This window comes from Eretmochelys imbricata, chromosome 1, assembly GCF_965152235.1.
Source record: "Eretmochelys imbricata isolate rEreImb1 chromosome 1, rEreImb1.hap1, whole genome shotgun sequence".
NCBI lineage: Eukaryota > Metazoa > Chordata > Testudines > Cheloniidae > Eretmochelys > Eretmochelys imbricata.
Window position 1 is genome coordinate 218127386 of NC_135572.1, and position 22085 is coordinate 218149470.

The 22085-nt window shown below is 45.2% G+C and overlaps 1 protein-coding gene across 1 annotated transcript in view; it reads right to left on the reverse strand.

Annotated features, from left to right (window-relative positions):
• LOC144259196 (ovostatin-like) overlaps positions 1-21873 on the reverse strand; it is a 51165-nt gene extending 29292 nt beyond the window's left edge. The window contains exons 1-15 of the mRNA XM_077807379.1: positions 21809-21873; positions 20980-21163; positions 20447-20603; positions 19353-19405; positions 18359-18379; positions 15560-15728; positions 10358-10442; positions 8110-8221; positions 6754-6868; positions 6392-6501; positions 4465-4623; positions 3482-3709; positions 3034-3091; positions 2307-2455; positions 103-252 (exon numbers count right to left, since the gene is read on the reverse strand). Coding sequence (XP_077663505.1) covers positions 103-252; positions 2307-2455; positions 3034-3091; positions 3482-3709; positions 4465-4623; positions 6392-6501; positions 6754-6868; positions 8110-8221; positions 10358-10442; positions 15560-15728; positions 18359-18379; positions 19353-19405; positions 20447-20603; positions 20980-21163; positions 21809-21873 — 1815 coding nt within the window. The remainder of the gene's footprint in view (positions 1-102; positions 253-2306; positions 2456-3033; positions 3092-3481; positions 3710-4464; positions 4624-6391; positions 6502-6753; positions 6869-8109; positions 8222-10357; positions 10443-15559; positions 15729-18358; positions 18380-19352; positions 19406-20446; positions 20604-20979; positions 21164-21808) is intronic.
• Between the last annotated feature and the right edge of the window lie 212 nt (positions 21874-22085).

Here is a 22085-nt window from a genome sequence, read left to right on the forward strand (position 1 = left end):
CAGAGCTGCAGGGGATGGGAGAAGAGTGAGGAGAGATAGGAGCCAAGTGAATTTGAAAGGAAGCAGCACATTAGCCTGGACAGTGCTGGGTAGAGGACTTACAGTCTCAGCAGACAGCTCTCGCTCAGGCCTCAGGAGGAGCACGCTCTCATCCACAGCCCGGAGGGCGCAGTGGGAGTTGGCTGAAGCTTCAAGGTGGAGGCTGACATTAGAGGCTGGGAGCCCCTGCTTCTTGGAGAACTGCAGCTGGACCTGGAATTGAGCAGAGGTGTCAGATGGGTTAAATCCTGCCCCTCAAGGGACTGCTGTGTGTGAGTATAGGTCCTGTGGCAAGATGGATGGGCCTCTACCCATTGCCACAACCTCATTCTTCTCCCTGCAGGATGGAGGCCTCCTCATCAGACAGAATCTCCTAGGAGTCCCTGTCCCAGGGCCAGATGTGACCATGAAAGCCCTGCAAAGGCTCCTGTGTGTTCTTCTCTACATCTCTGGCAATCCACACAGTGCCTGCCATCCAGCGTATCCCAACTCGTACCTCTTGCCATTTTTTTTTTTTTTTTTTTTTTTAAAAAGGAGTCTTCAGGACAAGAGCCCTGGAAAGCCAGAGTAGTTAGAGGAATAATGTAAGCACTTACTGTTCTATATTCGCAAAAATAAAAGGAGTACTTGTGGCACCTTAGAGACTAATAAATTTATTTGAGCATAAGCTTTTGTGAGCTACAGCTCACTTCATTGGATGCATTCAGTGGAAAATACAGTGGGGACATATACATACAGAACATGAAACAATGGGTGTTACCATACAGCACTGTAACTGCTGGTAATATCTCACCTTAAGTGATCACTCTCGTTACAGTGTGTATGGTAACACCCATTGTTTCATGTTCTCTATGTATATAAATGTCCCCACTGTATTTTCCACTGCATGCATCCGATGAAGTGAGCTGTAGCTCACGAAAGCTCATGCTCAAATAAATTGGTTAGTCTCTAGGGTGCCACAAGTCCTCCTTTTCTTTTTGCTAATACAGACTAACACGGCTGCTACTCTGAAACCTGTTCTATATTGTATTCCCATGGGATTTATTTATGTATCTGCAATAAACACCTTGTGTCTGCTGCGAACAAACCACGGCTTTATTTTTTTCCTCCAAGAATAGACATACCCAGCTTCAGTTTATGGACTTTGGGTAATGTAGTCCAGCAGGAAATTTCCTGTATTAAATCACACTGTAATTAGAATTGCAAACAAAATCTTATTAGCCAAATTGTTCTCTCAGTTATACTGGGATGAATTAAGTGTAACTCACATCAGAAGCAATGTAAGATAAAACACAATTTGGCCCTAATGTGCAAATATCACTGCACTACAATTTCCTTTAAACTGAAATCCTGAAAAAAAACAAACAAATAAAAAAAACACAGATGAGCTGTGAAAGTTTATAACATCCAAACTGATCTATAATTAGAATTATCACAGCCATTTTAAAACTCTACTCCCCAATAAATTCCCAGGTGACGTAAATCTCTCTCTCTCTCTCTCAGCTGAGGGAATCACTGATATTTTTGGTTTGGTGGCTGAACCAAACAATGAAAAAAATTGATTAGTTTTCAACAAAAACAGATTTGTTTTTTTCCCCTCACTGAAACAAAACAAAAACAATCTGAGGGAGTCAAATGAAATGTTTTGAGTTGACATTCAAAACATTTCCGAATGAATCTAATTAAAAACATACGTACCATTTTGATGCTTCCGAAATTTGTTTCTAGTCAAAAAACTATTCACCAAATTCAACCTGAATTCACAAATAATGTCAGTGCTCTGAAAAATGCATTTTTTTGGGCAAATGTACTATTTGCTGAAAAATATTCACTCAGCTGTAACTACATAGAAATATAGCATGGCATTAAAATATACTGAGTACCTTGGGATTTATCCAACAGAGTAACACATGTTCCCTACCTTGAAGAATTGACTATTGGATAAACAAGACATGGGGTAAGAGTTGAGGACAGAGAAGTGCCGATCAGTTTAGGAAGGATTCCTTGAAGAAGTGGATTTTAAGAAGGAATGGCCACTTGGGGGGCAGGAAATGAGAGCCAGGTGTAAGCAGGGTGGGGCAGTATAGCAAAGGTATGAGGCTGAGAGGAAAAGGAGATCAATAGCACAGTAAGAGAAGATCAGAAACAGCACAGGGAATGAGAGGGTAAGACTGGAGCAGAGATTTAGAGGGGGTGGGGGGAGAAATAAAGGTCTCCTGTAGGAGGAAAAAAATATACAGTCATAGAAACATCTTACATTCACTCACCTTGTTCTTGAAGCACTTCTCAATCTGGAATCTGGTACTGTCAGCCACTAGCTCCCTGGCAGGGTGCACGGTGTAGACCAGCATCCGAGCAGCAGGAGCCAGCTTCTCACTGACAGTGAGTGGGATGGAGAAAGTGCCTTTTAGAGATGCTGGGAGAAAGGGACAAGTCAAAAGAAAAATCACAGAGAACTGTTTTAGAAGCTGCCATCCTAGCTGGCATGTATGTAAAATGGTAAGGGGGTTGAGATGGTATAGCGAGGAAATACTGTGGAGATGGACTGATGTGGTGGTGGGTTTGGATTCAGATCCAGATTCCACCAAAAGTTAAAATTAGAGTTTGAAGGCATATCCAACATCCAGTCAGATTCCAGATCAGAATTCAGATCCAACATCCCAATGGCAGACATCTCACAAGATATGTGCTATTCCCTTAGCCACACTCTGCATCTCCTCGGGAAATCCATTTGCTCCAGTTTTCTTCTGGGAGGTCCTCCACAGGCCATTACTTCCCCAGGGGTGACATAGGCTGCTTTCTCCTACTGCCTCTGTGGAGAGTTTGATGGGTTGGGCAGCCATCCTTAATTCAACAGGGGTCTTCTAGGTGGTGATTACCAGCCTGACTGCACCCCCCCCCCTACACACACACACACACACACACACACGGGGAGAGGTGCTGTGCTAGTTCCCTCGTTCTCATTATCTTTGCATCAAAACCCATCATACTTACCACCACTGGTGTTGACTTGCTGTTTGCCACTGAGGACAATCTTGCCCTTCGCCATCACCTGTGCACAGAAAGGCACCATGAGATGGGAGACAGGAGGGAAGGGGGGCGGGGGGACAACCCAGTCAGAGAACAGGACGTTTGCAATTAGGATTGTTTTAACTCTTTGGCTCAATATGAAGTCAGGTATAGCATGTCCAAGGGTAGATAGGTCCGATTCCCCACACACAGACATCGTCCTGCCAAACCACCCCAGTCCTGTCCCTACTTTTGTAGTCCTGTTTGCCAGGTTGTGCAGCAATGTGAATCAAGGAAGAGTTCAGCCTAGAAAGCATCTCTGCTATCCATAACTCAGTAGATCAATCACTTGAGATATCGGTACTTGGGGTTTTGCTGGGCCAATCCCAGACTGAGTACTTTTAGGGGCACAGAGAAGCCACCTGACACTTACCACATAGTAGAATTTCACACTAGTGATCTTCTCATACCCGTTTTTGTTCAGGACATAGTACACTGTGATTGACCTCTGCTGGCCACAGCTCAGCTCCCCCGGCTCCAATTTGATTTTCACAAAGCTGTTAGTCCGGGAGTAGAAGCGCTGGACGGAGTAATAGGCCTCAGGATAGTAGGGTACCAACCAACCAACAGCGTTGCAGTTGTCGTTGGTTTTATATATTGCCTGACAAGAAAAGGGGAAGGGGAGAAAAGAACAAACTGATGTTTCACTGGGGAGGCAGTGGAAACAGCAAGTCACGGCCACAAATAAGAGACTGAAATTCACAAGCCATTGATAAGGCATTTTATCTAAAGCTAACTGCCCAGGTAGTGTGAGTGACAGCAGACCATCTCTAGCAACCTGGAGAGAGGTGACAGAAAAAGCAGAGATGTGCCAAAAGGAAAACAAACCTGTGAAAGTCACAATCATTTTGTAGACAAGATACAAAGAAAAAGAAAAAAAAAGAAAAAGGTAAAAAGTCTAAATCAAAATCAATTCCCTTTTTTCTTCCCATCCCAACAGTTTGCCTCACGGCTCCTGGCCAGCATGTCCTCTCTTACCAAAGTCAGCTAATGCTTGAAATATTGCAGAGCACACAAAAGCTGCTGTATTTACTTTTAAATATCTCAGTTATTGCAATGATAATAACTCACTGCTTTAGAAGGTGCTTTGTGATCATTGGGGCATGAAAGGAACCAGAGAAAGTACAGTCCATCACCAGAATACAATCTTCATCCCATCCCAACTGTTGGGGATTGGTCCTGCTTTTAACAGGGGGTTGGACTAGATGACCTCCTGAGGTCCCTTCCTACCTGATATTCTATGATCCTCTTTGGACACGGGTTCTAGCCAACAGGTGAAGAGTAGCACGCCCTCTCCCCAACATAGTGCCTCTCATGGGAATACAACCCTTCCCCACTAGCTCTTCAGGTACTTACCCTCAGGCTAAACTGAGGATTGAACATTTCAGAAGTGTCAATTGAAAACTGAACAGTGCCATTCCCATCCGTGGTGTAGTTGCCCACATTCTTTTCATTGAGGAACAGCTGGACAACCTCATTAGCGATGGGTGAGTCATCCTCATTTACCAGTTTGACCTAAAGGAAAGTGGAATGTCATAGTCTCAGAGAGGTAGAAGACCAGTGTTCAGTTCCTAATCCATTTGAATATGGACATGTATGTTTTGCCTGTGTTTGTTTTCCATCCAATACAACCCTACCCCCAGAAACAAATATCCAAGTGGCCCTACCGTACCCTCCACCCAGATGTTCTTCTGTGCCCCCCTAAGGCAGTGCACCCCATAGTTTGGGGACCACTGTCCTAGGCTATAATAAAAACCACCCAGGGAGCCTGGGCAGCTGTGGGGAGCCCCAGACCCTCTACCTGTCCTGGGTGGGGACCACAGTACCCAAGAACAGCCCCTGTCCCAGGCTCCCCACTGCAGTGCAGGCTCTGTGAGCAGCTCTTACTATGGTCAGGCCAGGGGGTGGAGCTTTGGGAGAATGGGAGGAGTGGGGCCCCATAGCATGGGAGTATGTGGGGGCCCCCCCAAATGTTCTTTTTGCCCAGGGCCCCCAATATATCTTAATCCGGCTCTGGCTATGGGGAAACTTTGGGGCTGTCTGCCACTCACCACCCTCACAGTGCACTCTGCCCAATACACGCAGCTCCAGGGGGGCCTAGGAGCAAGGGCCAGAGAGCAAAGTGAGGACCAAATGCTGCCCTGCAAGGATGGGGAGTGGCAGGGCTCCCAGCTCAGGAAGAGATGACCCCCAACATCCCGGCAGCTGGAAGCTGCCTCCCGCCGTCAGTTCTGCTCCCTGCTTGGGGCAAGCTCTGCAAGCAGCGAGGAGGAACCGGAGCAGGAAGGGGGAGCACACTCGGACAGGTAGTAATAGCACTTCCAGCAGCCATGCTGGCTGCCTGCAGTGCTGCTCCTCTGCCGCCTGGAACTCTGGGATACATCTGGAGGACTTCCAGAATCTGAGTCAAGCAGGGGCTGCATGCCCACAGGAAAGCAATAGGGCTCAGACCTGAGGTCCCAGCTTAACATGGGCTCGGACCGTCCAGCCCTGCAGGTTCCTGTGACCATGGGTCTGAGCCTAGGTTGGGCAAACATTGCTCTGTAGTCATATACTGACCCTGTGCCAGTGAAATAAAATTTTTTTTAAAAAAAAAGAGAAAATAACTAACTATTTTTCCCCAATAGTATCTTACTTTATTCCCCGCTTCCTTCTTCTAGTTGAAGAAAACAGAATTGTAAAGATGGGGCATTTTCCCCACCAGAATAAAATGAAAAACAGAGATGAAAAATTGCTAAGTGAAGTATTTTTGTCCAAAATAAATAAATAAATAAATAAATGCAATTTTTGGTGAATTAAAACAAAACCTGTTTTCCAACATTAAAAAAATAAAAATAAAAAAAGCTTCAATTAGCTCCAGTTAACTGGCCATAGCCAAACCTGTGGGGTGGGGGTGGGGGAAACTTAAATCACATTGATCGTGCAGTTAAAATCATGGTTAGTTACCCTTTTTTTAAACACAAAACATTTCCCCTCAACATAGACAAGACGTCAGAACAAAGGCAGTAAATTCATGGGTAATCAGAGGTCCCTAGCGACTAGCTGAAGAACGGAGTTGTAGCCAAGGATGGACAAATGTTGTTTAAGAAAATAATTCTTTTGTTCTAAACTGTGCAGTCTAAATAGAAAGAAAGAGTGAAGCTTTGGGGAAGAAAACCTCCTTTGGTGAAAGATTTTTGGTCACATTGCTGGACCCCAATACGCAACTCCCCTACCTCACAGACCCCTTCTATCACCCAGGATACAGTAATTTGTCCTAGAGGGTCCCTCGCTGCTGGCCTACCTGTCCAAAGTAAGGAATTCCCCTTTTGTAGGATTGATCCATGTTCTCAAACCGCACACTGCCCAGCACCTGGGTTATGGAAATGTAGGCAGAGCCTGTAAGCTGCACACCTGCAAGACAGGCGCAGGGTGAAGATGAGACATTAATTAGTCTTGAATTTAACATGGTTTAAATAGAGACAAATGAACCAACTAAGTGTTTGCCTTGGAGATAGTTTGCCACTGTATTTATAAAATGGATTTTCTCTGGGAATTGAACCTTGTGCTGGGCAGCCAAAGCTTTGACCCACAGAGCAGTCTCTCTCTCCCCAACACCCTTTTCCATCACTGTACCCCAGTCTCTGACTGATTGGAAGGTGTTACCTGTTCCTTTCTCTGTCACAACTGCTTTCACATCAAGGTTCATCTGGTACCCCGAGCGATTAAGCTCAAAGATCTTGGAGCTGAAGACCTGGGAGACGCAGCCATCCTTTCCCAACTGAGAAGGGAAGGAAACAGCCAGTGAGCAGGGAAAGAGCCCAGTTCTGTGCAGGGTCAGGAGAACTGGAGATCCTCTTGCGAAAGGGGGCAAAGAGGGTGCTGGCTTACTCCCTTGAGCAAAGATAACAGTAGAGTATTCATACAAAAGACCATTATGACATAATTGTGCCTGGCTTAGCTGGTAGGTCTCTTGGTCAGCGGAAGCTGGGAACAGATTCCTCACTAAGACTTGGTCACATATCCATTGCTGACTCTCTGGGGCTATGCCGAATGCCGGGAAACACTGCACTGTTAGAGTCTGCTCTCTAGACTTTAAACAAACTCCCTGCCATTCTGCCCTGTATTGAGGAAGGCACTGCGTGTTAACACTGCAGGACAGCAATGCAGGGTGGCAGACCGTGCTGTGTTAAAGGTCCTGTCTTTTCAGGGAGAGGTTGGAAGCAGCTCTCACTCTTCCTGAAGGGAAGGAATCTTATGGTACTTTTCCCAAGAGCTGGAGAGAACCCAGTGTCTTGGTCAACATTCCTTCTCCCCATGAGACAAATTCTAATACTGCATGGAAGCTATTATTGAATGTTTAACTGGTGCACACAACCGTCCCCAATATTATTTTGATGAAGGATATTTCCTTTCTGATTCTGGAAGTACCTTTATCTAGGTTATGGCTAGTTCCTGTGGTGCCTGGAGCCCTATAGATACTGGCACTTTAGATTAGATAGATATTTAGCCAGGAACTTCCATGTACCAAGGACCCCCATCAGCCCCAAATAAATTGGGGAAATGCTCTGTGATTCTACCCCAAAGCTATCTGCCCACCCAAAGGACCCACACCCCCTCTTACAATATAGGGAAAAAGGGTCAAAACTAGTTAAAATACAATTTATGTTCAAAGATAAAGAGGGGATTGGGGAGAGGAGGCAAAGATAATAATATAAAGATCATCTCTGGTGCTTTTTTCCATAGATCTCAAAGCAGCTTACAAAAGGAGACCAGTATCATTATCCCCACCTTATGGATGGGGAAACTGAAGCATAGAGATGTGAAGTGACTTGCCCAAGGTCACCCAGCCGGCCAGTGGCAGAGCAGGGATGAGAACCCAGGTCTCCTGAGTCTCAGTCCTGTGCGCCCTGCATTAGAAGGGAGGAATGAAGGGGAGAAAGGAGAGAAGAAGAGGAGAGGGAGGCATGAAGGAAGACCGAAGGATGGGAATCTTTTCTAAATAGCTGTTGTGCATCATACATCTTTGGTAACAGACTGACAAAGTGGGTCTCTCTTGCAGTTCCCATACAAACTGAAATCTCTGCACACACTGAGTTGGACTCTCCCCTCGACAGGCTGGCCATAGGTGTACCTAGTGGAGGAGAAAACACAACAGTGAATTGGGGCTTAAGAGGCTGACCTGAGCGAACAGACAGCTACAGACCCTGGACCCACACCAGGCCTGAGAACCCAGAGATGGGAGTAATGTTGTGTGCTTTTTGTCTAGATTGCTGAATACTCCATAAAGGTTAATTACTTGTGAGCAGCGATGATATGGATTTTCATGCCAACCTCTGTACCCTGGTGACACCTCTCATTGTCTGAGGACATTGCAGCTGAGTTTCTTCCTCAGTATCTCCATTGCCCCATACTCATTTGTCCTAATGAAACACCCTGTCATTTCCTTAAACAGGGCAATCTGTGCCCCATGAAGGGGCCTCCGAGTTGCTCTTAGAGCAGCGATTCCCAACCTTTCCATGATGCAGCCCTTCCCCTCCATGTCCCCAGGCATCTGCCATCTTCATTTCTCTGTCTCATTTCTCCTTTTCATCTTGCCTTTTTTCCTTTTCACTGTATTTAACATTTTCTTCGCTTTCCCTGTTTATTGCCAGCTCCCCTCTTTTCTCTGAAGTCCTCCAGCAGCTCCTTCCCTTCCTCACTAGATGCCGCAACTTGATGCCACCTGAGGTTGAGCCGACTGCCACACCAGCACAGCAGAGATGTTAGAGCTGCTGCATTAGCCTGTTGCCACATTCATGTGAGTGGAGCTGGGTGAATAAGGGATTTTTGAGTTTGCTGGTCATTCCAAAAGAATCGGGGGTGAGAAATCTGCATTTGGTAGAACCGACAATGAAAATTTTCACTTTTTTTCTGGCAATTAAAAAGTCAACAAAAATTGTTTCAATTTCAAGAATTTACTAACATTTTAAAAAAATAAAAGGAAATTTCTAAACAAAACATTGTTTTGGAATCAAAAATAGAAATGTTTCATTTCCAAAGTGTCAAAAAAAAGTTTTAATTTTGTCATATCTTTGAGTGAATGGGGGGGAGGGGGGGAGTTTGGGTCCATTTGAAACAATTCTGCAAAACTGACATGAATTCACAAAATGTGTTGGTGTCTTTGAATTGGCATGTTTTACTAGGAAAAAGTTCAGACGGAGCTATTTTGCCAGGCTCTACTCAGCCAGGACCACAACCAGAGCAAGAAAGGAAAATGGCTGGCTGTCAAAGAGCTACTTGCCATTTGACTTGCAGACTCAGCAGCATGTTGCAGAGTGTGGGGGACATGGACTGGGGGTCCAGGATCTTTCTCTGGCCATGCTGATCCAGACCTCTGCCCTATGGGTCCCCCCTAAACTAGTTTAGCATCCCCCACATTAGTAAACATTGTTTTACAGCAGAGGTAGGCAAACTTTTTCGCCCAAGTGCCACATCGGGGTTGTGAAATGGTATGGACGGCCAGCTGGGAAGGCTGTGCCTCCTCAAGGGGCCTGGCCCCTGCCCCCTATCCACCCCCTCCCACTTCCTGTCCCGACTGCCCCCCTCAGAACCCCTGACTCATCCAACCTCCCCTGTTCCTTCTCCCCTGACTGACCCCTCACCCCTAACCACCCCCCCGGGACCCCACACCCTATCGAACCCACCCTGATCCCTGACGCCTATCCACACCCCCACCCCCTGACAGGCCCCCCAGGACCCCTAACCCATCCAACCTCCCCCCCACTCCCTTTGATGACGGTCGGGCCAGGATTTCACCTTTAGATTTGACGTAATAATCTCCTTGTGTAAGAGTTACTTAGCCCCTTTAAAGGACTGAGCCCAACTGTTCTCAGCTACACTGAATAGAATCAGCTCAGGGACCCACGGCCCGCTTGGATGCTGAATCCCTTGCTGGACTTTAACTCCATGCTACTGGCTGGCTTAGCAGAGCCTACTCCTAAAATAACCTTTGGGCAGGGGTGAGCCCATCCCAGGGGGCCCATAAGGAAGCAGATAATGTGTACAACCCACCATACACCTGTGCAAACAATAAAATTCCCATCCACCCACAAGTCAGAGGAACACAAAAAAATGGAGGCCGCTATCCTCAAAGTCAATGGCCTGATTGCTTTGTCCTCCTCCACCTCCATCCCCCTCCCCATGCTGATGAGACTGCCTTCTTGTCAGTCTCTCTGGCAAGGTCTCACCCTGCCCCCAGTCTCTCTGCAGCACTGTATCAGATACTTACACACCACAAACTTTCACTGTCAAATCAGGATTCAGGACTGAGACACTTTTTGGTGCATTGACCACAACTTCAAACTTTGGTAGCACTAGTGTGGGAGGAAAAAGGCACATTAGCTCCTAGGCGAGAAATGGACCCTCCCAATTGTTTAGTTACTACTAACACACAGCAGGCAGGAACTAGAGTGCTCTGAATTGGGTTGGTGAAAGAGACCAAGAAAATGATCTAACACTTGGGGATCATGGTGAAAATGTTCCACTAGCTATCAGTAAACCCGACATAGACAAGTAATGATTTGCTCTGGGGTGCTCCTTAAGGAAGGACAAGCCATGAAACAAGCAGCGTTTAGACTCCTCACGGTGTGCTGAGGAAGCTAGTGAATGCTGCTAGGATAAAGGTTAGTGCCAATCTTTGTAACAAGTTTCATAACCTGCCTAGGAGACGTTTTTTCCGCAGCCTGCACCTAGAGGAGATGTTTAACTTCTGTTCTTTGGCTTTTTACTATTTGTTTCTTCTCTCTAGTTCTCAGATGGCACATTTATTGAAGGCAACTAGTGTCAGAAGGTCTCTGGGAACAAAAAAGGGGAGAAACAGAAGAGAAGCGGAGTTCAGTGGCTGAAAGACACCTAGAGACATATAGCATACGCTGCAGTCACGGGATGCGAATGCAGCCCGTGTAGATCAAAGCTAGCCAGAGTAACAATAGCAGTGAAGCCTCAGCCGCGCAGAGGTAGTGGGGGAGTTGCCTGGGTTAGCCACACCCATCCAAGACCCTGGGTCCATACTCTAGCAGCTGCAGCCCCTACTGCCATGGCTTCGCTGCTCCTGTTACACAAGCAGGCTTTGATCTAGCTAGCTCAGATATGTCTACACAGGCTGCAATCACACTTCCTGAGTGCAGAATGAACAGTCCAAAAGAGGGACTCATGCAGGGCTGCAGTCTTGGCCCAAAGAGCTGGCAAACTGGGGTCAGTACCTTTGGCAGGTTGAGTATGGTGCATTAAATGTATCTCTTGTGAGAGACCTTCCCAATGCAAAATCCTTAGCTCCTAACAACACAGACTTGGGGTTGTTCAAAATGCAAACCCTGGATCTAGATGGATTTCTGGATTCTGCAAACAGACTTTGTCTTTGGAGTGGGCTGAACCAAAAGCCAGAGCAGAACACCCTGGAATTCGCAGTGTAACTGGACCACAAGTTCTTGTGCAGAAAGGAGTGCGGGCATGTTCTGTTGAGTCATCCCAGGCTCAGGCATTCAAACCTTGTATGAAAATCCAGGATAATTTCTGGTGGCTCTAGTTTGGTTGAGAATGTCCCTCTGGGCCAGAATGAATTAAGAAGACGTGGTCCTAGAGACAAAGGCATCTAGATAGTCTTATGTGTAGTGCTGGGGAGGAGCCGGTGGCCGTGGTACAGGTAGGTCCCAATGACATAGGGAAGGGTAGGAGAGACGTCCTGGAGGCCAAATTTAGGCTGCTAGGAAAGAGACTGAAATCCAGGACCTCTATGGGAGCATTCTCAGCAATGCTACCAGTTCCACACGCAAGGCCAGGTAGGCAGGCAGAGCTTCAGAGTCTCAATGTGTGGATGAGCGATGGTGTAGAGAGGAAGGGTTTAGATTTATTAGGAACCGGGAAAACTTTTGGGATAGGGGGAGTCTGTACAGGAAGGATGGGCTCCACCTAAACCAAAGTGGATCCAGACTGCTGGCACTTGACATTAAAAAGGTTGTAGAGCAGTTTTTAAACTAAGAGATGGGGGAAAGCCGATTGCTGCAGAGGCGCACGTGGATTGGACAGAGACTTCTCTTAGAGGAGAGAGTCTATTGATAGAGATTCTCTCGGTTTTAGTCAGGGGGAGGGGATGAAAGAGGATAAAGTATGGGCCAGATCAGACGAGAAACATTCACATAAAGAATCTGACACATCAGAAAAGGACAGACAAATAAACAGTGACTTGTACACAAATGCTAGAAGTCTAAATAATAAGATGGGTGAACTAGAGTGCCTCGTGTTAAAGGAGGATATTGATATAATAAGCGTCACAGAAACCTAGTGGAGTGAGGACAAAATCAATGGGACACAATCATTCCAGGGTACAAAATATATCGGAAGAACAGAAGAGGGCATAGGAGTGGGGAGGGGGAAGAGGCACTATATGTGAAAGTAAAGGTAGAATCAAATGAAATAAAAACCTTAAATGAATCCACATGTTCCATAGAATCTTTATGGATAGTAATTCCATGCTCTAATAAGAATAACACAGTTGGGATCGATTACTGACCACCTGACCAGCACAGTGATAGTGACGATGAAATGCAAAAGGGAGATTAGAGAGGCTATCAAAATAAAAAACTGGGTACATGTCGCCTCAGGACAAAATTTCTCGATACTTTAATGACCGTTTCTTGGAGCAGCTGGTACAGGAACCCACAAGGGGAGAGGCAACTCTCAATTTAGTCCTGAGTGGAACACAGGATCTGGTCCAAGAAGTAACTATAACAGGACCACTTGGAAATAATGACCATAATATAACAACATTCCTCTGGTGGAAGAACACCTCAACAGCCCAACACTGTGGCATTTAATTTCAGAAGGGGAACTATGCAAAAATGAGGAGGTTAGTTAAACAGAAATTAAAAGGTACAGTGACTAGAGTGAAATCCCTGTAAGCTGCATGGACACTTTTCAAAGACACCATAATAGAGGCTCAACTTCAATGTATACCCCAAATTAAAAAACACAGTAAAAGAACTAAAAAAGAGCCATGGTGGCTTAACAATCATGTAAAAGAAGCAGTGAGAGATAAAAAGGCATCTTTTTAAAAGTGGAAGTCAAATCCTAGTGAGGTAAATAGAAAGGAGCATAAACACTGCCAAATTAAATGTAAAAATGTAATAAGAAAAGCCAAAAAGGAGTTTGAAGAACATTAGCTTTTGAGGTTTTGGCTAGCTAACAACATTTTTTTTTTTTTTTTTAAGTACATCAGAAGCCAGAAGCCTGCTAAACAACTAGTGGGGCCCCTGGATGATCAAGATACAAAAGGAGCACTTAAAGACAATAAAGTCATCGCGGAGAAACTAAACGAATTATTTGCTTCAGTCTTCACGGCTGAGGATGTTAGGGAGATTCCCAAACCTGAGCCGTCTTTTGTAGGTGACAAATCTGAGAAGTTGTCACAAATTGAACTGTCACTAGAGGAGATTTTGGAATTAATTGAGAAACTTAACAGTAACAAGTCACCAGGACCAATGGCATTCACCCAACAGTTCTGAAAGAACTCAAATGTGAAATTGTGGAACTATTAACTATGGTTTGTAACCTGTCCTTTAAAACAGCTACTGTACCGAATGACTGGAAGATAGCTAATGTAACACCAATATTTAAGAAGGGCTCTAGAGGGGATCCTGGCAATTGTTAGGTAAGTCTAACGTCAGTACCGGGAAAATTAGTTGAAACAATAGTAAAGAATAAAATTGTCAGACACATAGAAGAACATAAATTGTTGGGCAAAAGTCAACATGGTTTCTGTAACGGGAGATCATGTCTTACTAATCTATTAGAGTTCTTTGAGGGGGTCAACAAACATGTGGACAAGGGGAATCCAGTGGACATAGTGTACTTAGATTTCCAGAAAGCCTTTGACAACGTCCCTCACCAAAGGCTCTTACATAAATTAAGTTGTCATGGGATAAGAGGGAAGATTCTTTCATGGATTGAGAACTGGTTAAAAGACAGTGAACAAAGGGTAGGAATAAATGGTAAATTTTCAGAATGGAGTGGGGTAACTAGTAGTATTCCCCAAGGGTCAGTCCTAGGACCAGTCCTATTCAACTTATTCATAAATGATCTGGAGAAAGGGGTAAACAGTGTGGTGGCAAAGTTTACAGATGATACTAAACTGCTCAAGGTAGTTAAGACCAAAAGAAGACTGTGAAGAACTTCAAAAAGGTCTCACAAAACTAAAAGATTGGGCAACAAAATGGCAAATGAAATTTAATGTGGATAAATGTAAAGTCATGTACATTGGAAAAAATAACCCCAACTATACATACAATATGATGGGGGCTAATTTAGCTACAACTAATCAGGAGAAAGATCTTGGAGTCATTGAGGATAGTTCTCTGAAGACGTCCACACAGCGTGCAGCGGCAGTCAAAAAAGCAAACGGGATGTTAGGAATCATTAAAAAAAGGATAGAGAATAAGATGGAGAATATCTTATTGCCCTTATATAAATCCATGGTATGCCCACATCTTGAATGCTGCATACAGATGTGGTCCCCTCATCTCAAAAAAAGATATGCTGGCGTTAGAAAAGGTTCAGAAAAGGGCAACTAAAATGATTAGGGGTTTGGAATGGGTCCCATATGAGGGGAGATTGAAGAGGAGAGGACTTTTCAGCTTGGAAAAGAGGAGACTAAGGGGGGATATGATAGAGGTATATAAAATCATGAGTGGTGTGGAGAAAATGAATAAGGAAAAAAGTTATTTACTTGTTCCCATAATAAAAGAACAAGGGGCCACAAAATGAAATTAATGAGTAGTAGGTTTAAAAGAAATAAAAGGAAGTTCTTCTTCACTCAGTGCACAGTCAACCTGTGGAACTCCTTGCCTGAGGAGGTTGTGAAGGCTAGGACTATAACAGGGTTTAAAAGATAACTAGATAAATTCATGGAGGTTTAGTCCATTAATGGCTATTAGCCAGCATGGGTAAGGAATGGTGTCCCTAGCCTCTGTTTATCAGAGGGTGGAGATGGGTGGCAGGAGAGAGATCACTTGATCATTACCTGTTAGGTTCACACCCTCTGAGGCACCTGGCACTGGCCACTGTAGGTGGACAGGATGCTGGGCTGGATGGACCTTTGGTCTGACCCAGTATGGCCATTCTTATGTTCAAACCTTAGGAAGAGCCATGCTTGAGGATGAAGTTTAGTCTGAAGTTTGGGTCTGCAGGTAACTCAAGAACAAGTTTGTCTTATTCTTGAGTTACTTGAAGATCCAAACTGCACAGATGAGGTGAGTCTGGACACCAGCTCAGGTCTCTAGACTCTGCTGAGGACAGGGCAGAGACTTGGTCCATTCACAGTGGGGTCAGGAGACCCACACATAACAATACACACTTTTCGGGGCATGGGGGGGGTGTTGCAATTTGGGTCTAACTATTTTTTCCCCTAGTACAAATAATAGCAACAGCAGGTGTTTACCATATTCCTCCACAGAGAATGAGTGACGAGTGCTAGATCCCGATTTCTTTTCCACAATGATTTGGTAGTTGCCCAGGATTGGCTCTTTGATTAACTGGAACGTGAGCTGGACGATTGCCATCTGAGCTGTCACGTTCAGCCACTGGAAGATCCGGTTGCCCTGAGGATCCTAGGGGACAGAGGGAGCAGGAAGATAAGCACAGACACAGCTAGTTTCTTTTTCTTAAAGAAAACCTGGTGCGTTATTGATCTCCCATCTAGCTGACATCTCCTGCTGACACAGACCTTAATGTTTTGCTACTAACACATGCGCATAAGCGGTTGTCATACCTATATGGGACACTAATCAATGTTGTATGCTGTCTATAGTAAATATCAGAGGGCAAGTGTACACTACAAGGCTACAGCAGCACAGCTGCAATGCTGCAGATGGCATGCTACAGCAGGGCTGGTGAAGATACTCTATGTCAACAGGAGAGCGCTCTCCCAGCAGCATAGTTATTCCACTTCTGCGAGAGGCAGAAGCTATGTCAGTGGGAGAGCATCTCCTGCTGACACGGCACTGGTGTGGATAGCGCTTAGCTCAATATAACCTACGTTGCTCGGGGGAGGGGTGGGGGGGAGTGTCTTTTTTCACACCCCTGAGCGACGTAAATTACATCAACTTAAGCAGTATAGAATATCAGGGTTGGAAGGGACCTCAGGAGGTCATCTAGCAGGACCAATCCCCAACTAAATCATCCCAGCCAGGGCTTTGTCAAGCCGGGCCTTAAAAACCTCTAAGGAAGGAGATTCCACCACCTCCCTCAGTAACCCATTCCAGTGCTTCACCACCCTCCTAGTGAAAATGTTTTTCCTAATATCCAACCTAAACCTCCCCCACTGCAACTTGAGACCATTGCATTACTGTAGACCAGCCCTAAGTCTTCTAGTTCTTTCCACCTGACGAATTTGGTGCATGTTGAATTTAGCCTGACTTTCCCCACACTTCCCCCCCGTTTCATAGATTTATAGATTCCAAGGCCAGAAGGGACCACTGTGATAATCTAGCCTGACTTCTGTGTAACACAGGCCATAAATTGTACCCAAAATAATTCCTAGAGCATATTTTTTAGACAAACATCCAAACTTGATTTAACAATTGTCAGTTGTGGACAATCCACCACAAGACTTCATAAATTGTTCCATTGATTAATTACTCTCACCATTATAAATTTACACCTTATTTCTAGTGTGAATTTGTCTAGCTTCAGGTTCCACCTGCTGGATCATGTTATACCTTTCTCTGCTTGACTGAAGGGCCTATTATTAAATATCTATTTCCCCATGTAGTTACTTATAGACTGTAATGAAGTCACCCCTTAATCTTCTCTTTTTGAAGCTAAATAGATTGAGCTATCTGAGGCTATCCTTTAATCATTCTTGTGGCTCTTCTCTGAGCCCTCCCCAATTTATCAACATCCTCCTTGAATTATGAGCACCAGAACTGGACGCAGTATTCCAGCAACGGTCTCACCAATGCCAAATACAGAGGTAAAATAACCTCTCTACTCCTACTCAAGATTCCCCTGTTTATACATCCAAGGATCTCATTAGCTCTTCTGGCCACAGCATTGCACTGGGAGGTCATGTTCAGTTGATTATCCAACACAAGTCCCAAATCTTTTTCAGAATCACTGCTTACCAGGATAGAATCCCCTATTGTGTATGTATGGCCTACAGTATTTGTTCCTAGAAGTATACACTTTCATTAGGTTATATTAAAATGCATATTGTTTGTTTGCATCCTGTTAACCAAGACATCCCTGTGAATTAGGGAAGTATTGCTATCCCGTTTCACTGATAGATAAACCCTACATTCTCCCACCCTGCCCTATATTCCAGAAGGTTCCAGTTTTCCATGCTGTTATGAAGAAGGGGTGGGAGAGGGAAGAAAGGGTGAAGAAGGGGGAATCTATCTCATCACACACACAAACCCTTCCCCCCCACCCTGCCCCTCCATTGTCCTAGTTTTCCCCAACTGGAAGGAGAGGGGAGGAGGGAAGAGACAGGGTCAGGAGGGCACTCTACAATCCTATCCCCCTTATTTGGGCTCCCATAGCCTTTTGTTATATTTCATTTTACATTGGTTAAAAGAAAGACTTTCTAGCAATTGCCTTGTGCTTGTTAGTGAACAATGTCAAACTCTGTAATGTTTAAATTTCACTGTATGCAACAACTAATGGCTGCACTTCACAGTACAAGTGAAATCTTGCAGGCACGTCTGCTTGGAAGGGAACTGAAACTTTCTCACTTATTAACAAAAGCACAACATGACATATAATGTCTAAAACACTTCATGGTCCAAAGCAGCTAGTAATTGCATCCACTATCTCCAGTTGTTCCTTGCTTTTCAGCAGGGCAAGTTGTGCAAACTATAAACCAACGCAATTGGAACTCTTGATAGGAAGGAGGGGAAACAGAAAGACCATAGGAACAGGACAATTTTAAGTATTATTGGGCTGAACTCTGCTTGTAAAGCTGGACTTGCTCCACTGGATTCCATAGAAATACTGGTATCAGAGGGGTAGCTGTGTTAGTCTGGTTCTGTAAAAGCGGCAAAGAGTCCTCTGGCAACCTATAGACTAACAGACATACTGGAGCATAAGCTTTCGTGGGTGAATACCCACTTCGTCAGATGCATGTGCATTTCTACTAGTGGATCTGAGAGCAGAATGTGGCCAGTTAAGTATATCACACACACACACACTCAGGATTTCACCTTTATATGTGACACATTTTAAAAAGCAAGTCTCTTACCTGAATGGTGATCAAGGGATACTGAAAGAGAGACCAGGAAAAGAGATTGTAAGTGTTTGAGGAAACAATAATAGTTGTTTCAGCATTGAATAAATAACAATTTTAAAAACTATTTTAGATATTAAGGGCCCAAATCTACAGTGAGTATTCAAGCAAGATTTTCACTGAGTTCAGTAGGAATTTTACCTGAGTAAGAACCACAAGGTTTGACCCTAAATGCTGAAGATAACATTTTTAAAAAGAGGAGATGAGGGCATAAGACACCCTGGGAGAGATTCTGATCTCACTCATACTGGTGCAAACCAGGAGCAGTACAGTTACTGTTTTCAATGCTGTACCTAAGATCAGAATCAGGCATCCTATCGGTCTCATCCATCCATACTCTCAGATTATCTAGTACCTTTCAACAGGGCAAAGACCTGCTCTCTCCTGCACAGATAGGGGGTGAGAATAAGGTGCAGGAAGCCTATTTTCCTCAGCCGAGAAGCTAGCCAGGACCCCTCCATGTGTTGCAGTAAGTATCATATCCCCAAGACAGATAGTCTGTTGTTAGCAGTATCTAGATTCTCTCCCCTTGCAGATGGCGAGTGAGCCTGTAGCCACTGGCGGCACATGCTAAATGGGAACAGTAGGAGTGGGCCAAGTGAAATTGCTTGTTGGAGCAGTAAAGATCACCTCGCATTGCAAGGCACAGACTCTCCTTGAAGCCCTTTGCCCAGCAGTAGCAGGAGGGCTCTTGTGCCAGGCACACATCTGCCTACACGCTAGTGCCGCTCTGTGTGGCTGCTGCATGTAAGGGCCGGACTTTGTACGTGCAGTGTTAAGGTTCCAGTTCAAACTAATATTTCTTCTTCGGTTTCTGCAGAAATTCAGCTCCAATTCTGTCCCAGATAAGTGTGTATTTAGATGTTGGACTGGGGCTGATGAGGTGACACCCACCAATTTACCATCCAGGTGGGGCTCCTGGATAATTCCGGTCTCTGGTCACACTCACCGTCTCCTGAACAGGCCTAAAATGGGTATCGAGAGCGACAACTCGAAACAGCACTGAAAAGACATGGGCAAGAGATCAACGTTAGCTCGCCTCTATCTTCTGAGCTCCAGTTTGGTCCATAGCCCCTTCAAAACCACTTCAGCTGGTTTTCCAGCACTCCCCCTTTGAAAAAGGAACAGGTAAATCACAGATAGGATCTGTACCCACAGCGAAGAGGGTTCCAGCTCCATCCTCTCATGCGAGAGACTTTCCGTGGTATACCCTTCCATGGGACTGAATTCCCTGAGCTGGCCTAACAGCAGGGAATGCTTTTCTCTAGAGATTTGTCTAGCCTACTGAAGGAAAGGGAGTGTGGTCCGAAGGAATAGGAACTGGGTTGGGAGCCAGATAACCTGAGTTTTGTTACTGAGTCCCTGTGTGGCTTTAGGCAAATCCCCTTTTCATCTCCATTTCTCCACTGTAAAATGTGCCCACCTCCCCCATAGGGGTGTGTCAGCATTAATCTAGTTAATGTCTGCACAGGGCTTTGAGCACATAAAAGTGCAAGTGTTAAGAAGCAGCCATTTTGGATTAGAGCAGTTTGCTCGATTCAGAAGTGATTCCCCAGTGTCTGCACAGCAGGTAATTCTGTGTGAGGACCTTCCCTCACAGCCTCTCCTACTGGGTACTTGCCATGTCCTTGAAGCTGGAAAGCCCAGCCATTGTCACAGATATGGAACTATAGCTAGAAAGCCATTGGGAAGTGCTCTAACCATCTATTCATGGCTACGAGTCCTTGGAGCCATAATGAGGCAGCAGCAGTGAGAGCAGGGGACAAAGGCAGTGACTGTGAAAAAGGAGTGAATAAAGACTGGGGAGTGAGTTGGGATTTTGACAGTCACCCACCAGATGCTGTCCTGTGTCTGAGGGTGGCTTCCTCAGCTCCGCTGCAGACATTAGCAATGATTTTACTGTAAGGTGCTGAGCAGTCAGCCCAAATCCACAACATTGTCTGTTCTGACTTGCATTTTGCAGAGCAGTTCGCTCTCTCACTCTAGCTCTGGATATTGGTTCCCAGAGGAAATGACATTAAGTAAAGCAGTATCTACATTCACCTGTCTGTCCTGGCTTGTAGATGGGTTTGTCTGTCTGGACAAAGACGACGCTCTCCACATTCTGAATTGCCACCGACCTCCTCTCTGCCAGCCTGACTGTGGCGCCTTTGGCAGAGAAAGTGATGAAAGCCAAGGGGGAAAAGGTGGCATGAGGAGCCTGGGAGGGATGCAAAATATAAGGGGGAGAATGTTCAGCTTAGACCATTCTCTCCTGGAGCGGTCTACCTGCAGCATGGAGTGTACTATAGATTCACCCCACACCTCTGTTTCACTGCCAGCTCTGTCTCTTTCTCAGATCTTTACTGCTTGTCTCTTCCCATATCCCTCTCTTCTCTCACAGTGCAGCTCTCCCCTGCCTCCTTTCCCCCTCTCCATTTCGCATTCCTTCCAGCTCTTATTTCTCCCTTAGTCTCCCTCCTCTGCTTTACCCTTTCCTCTTCCATCACTAACTCTGTAAGATCACTTGTTTGATCGTGCACATTTTCCATGATTACTTTTTCTTTCTTTATTAGAATGTAAATTAAAGTCTGTACCGTGAATCTGATGCACTGGAAGAAGTAATTTCCTCTCACAGGCTGCTCAAAAATAGTGGTGTTGGAACCACTATACTCCAGGACGACACTCACAGACACCGACTCTTTGAGGTTGTGGAGCTGCAGGCAGGCCTGATCCGGAGAGCTACTCTGCAGCACTGACGGCACCATCAGGACATACTGTCTACGGAAATCAAACACCACAAATTAATTCAAGGGACAAGGGGGCAGACAGGAAGGAACAACCTGTTTGGCTGAGGCCAGACAATGGTTATTGAGAAGTAAAGGACATTTTCATTATAGGTTCAGATATAACATAGGACCCCAGACAGCTCTGCTAATTGCCAGCAATCCCTCACAGCCACTTTGCTATTCCTGGACTTCCCACACAACTCTGCCGATGCCCCTCAATCCTGCTCTGCAGCCCCCCCATGTTATGAATCCTGGAAGCCCATACCTATCACACCACACCTGGCTATTACTGTTCCCTTTCCTATGCATGTAAGCTCATACATTTTAAATTTTGTGGTAGTTTAGCAAGGTGTAAAAAGTGTGTTTTGTGCTCACATGTGAAGCACTCATCCCATTTCATAGAATCATAGAATATCAGGGTTGGAATAGACCTCGGGAGGTCATCTAGTCCCACCCCCTACTCAAAGCAGGACCAAGCCCAACTAAATCATCCCAGCTAAGTTAGAATTCACCCTAGGCTTCCAGATATAAAAGGTGGGGGCAGCAGCAGTATTTCTAACTGTGCCTCCAAACCCTTCAATAAATGAAGGATTCCCAGCAAACACATATCATTAGTAAAGAACATGGTATTTCTTACAGTTCAGGAGCATATGCAGCTGTTAGGTGAACAGCGAGGGCACTCAGAAAAAACTTCAGCAGCATCTTTGTCCACAGAAACAAGGGAAATGCAGAGATATAATCACCCAAGGGACAGCACGTTCTCTGAGATTTTAATAGCCCTTGGACATTCCTTGCTCAGAGTTGCACACTGAAAGAGCCTGTTCCTCCACTCCTCCCTGACTCCCTTTCTCCCACCTCAGTTGCTGATGGCTTTATAAGCCCAGCAAGGGGTGGGGATCCTAGTCCATCCCACA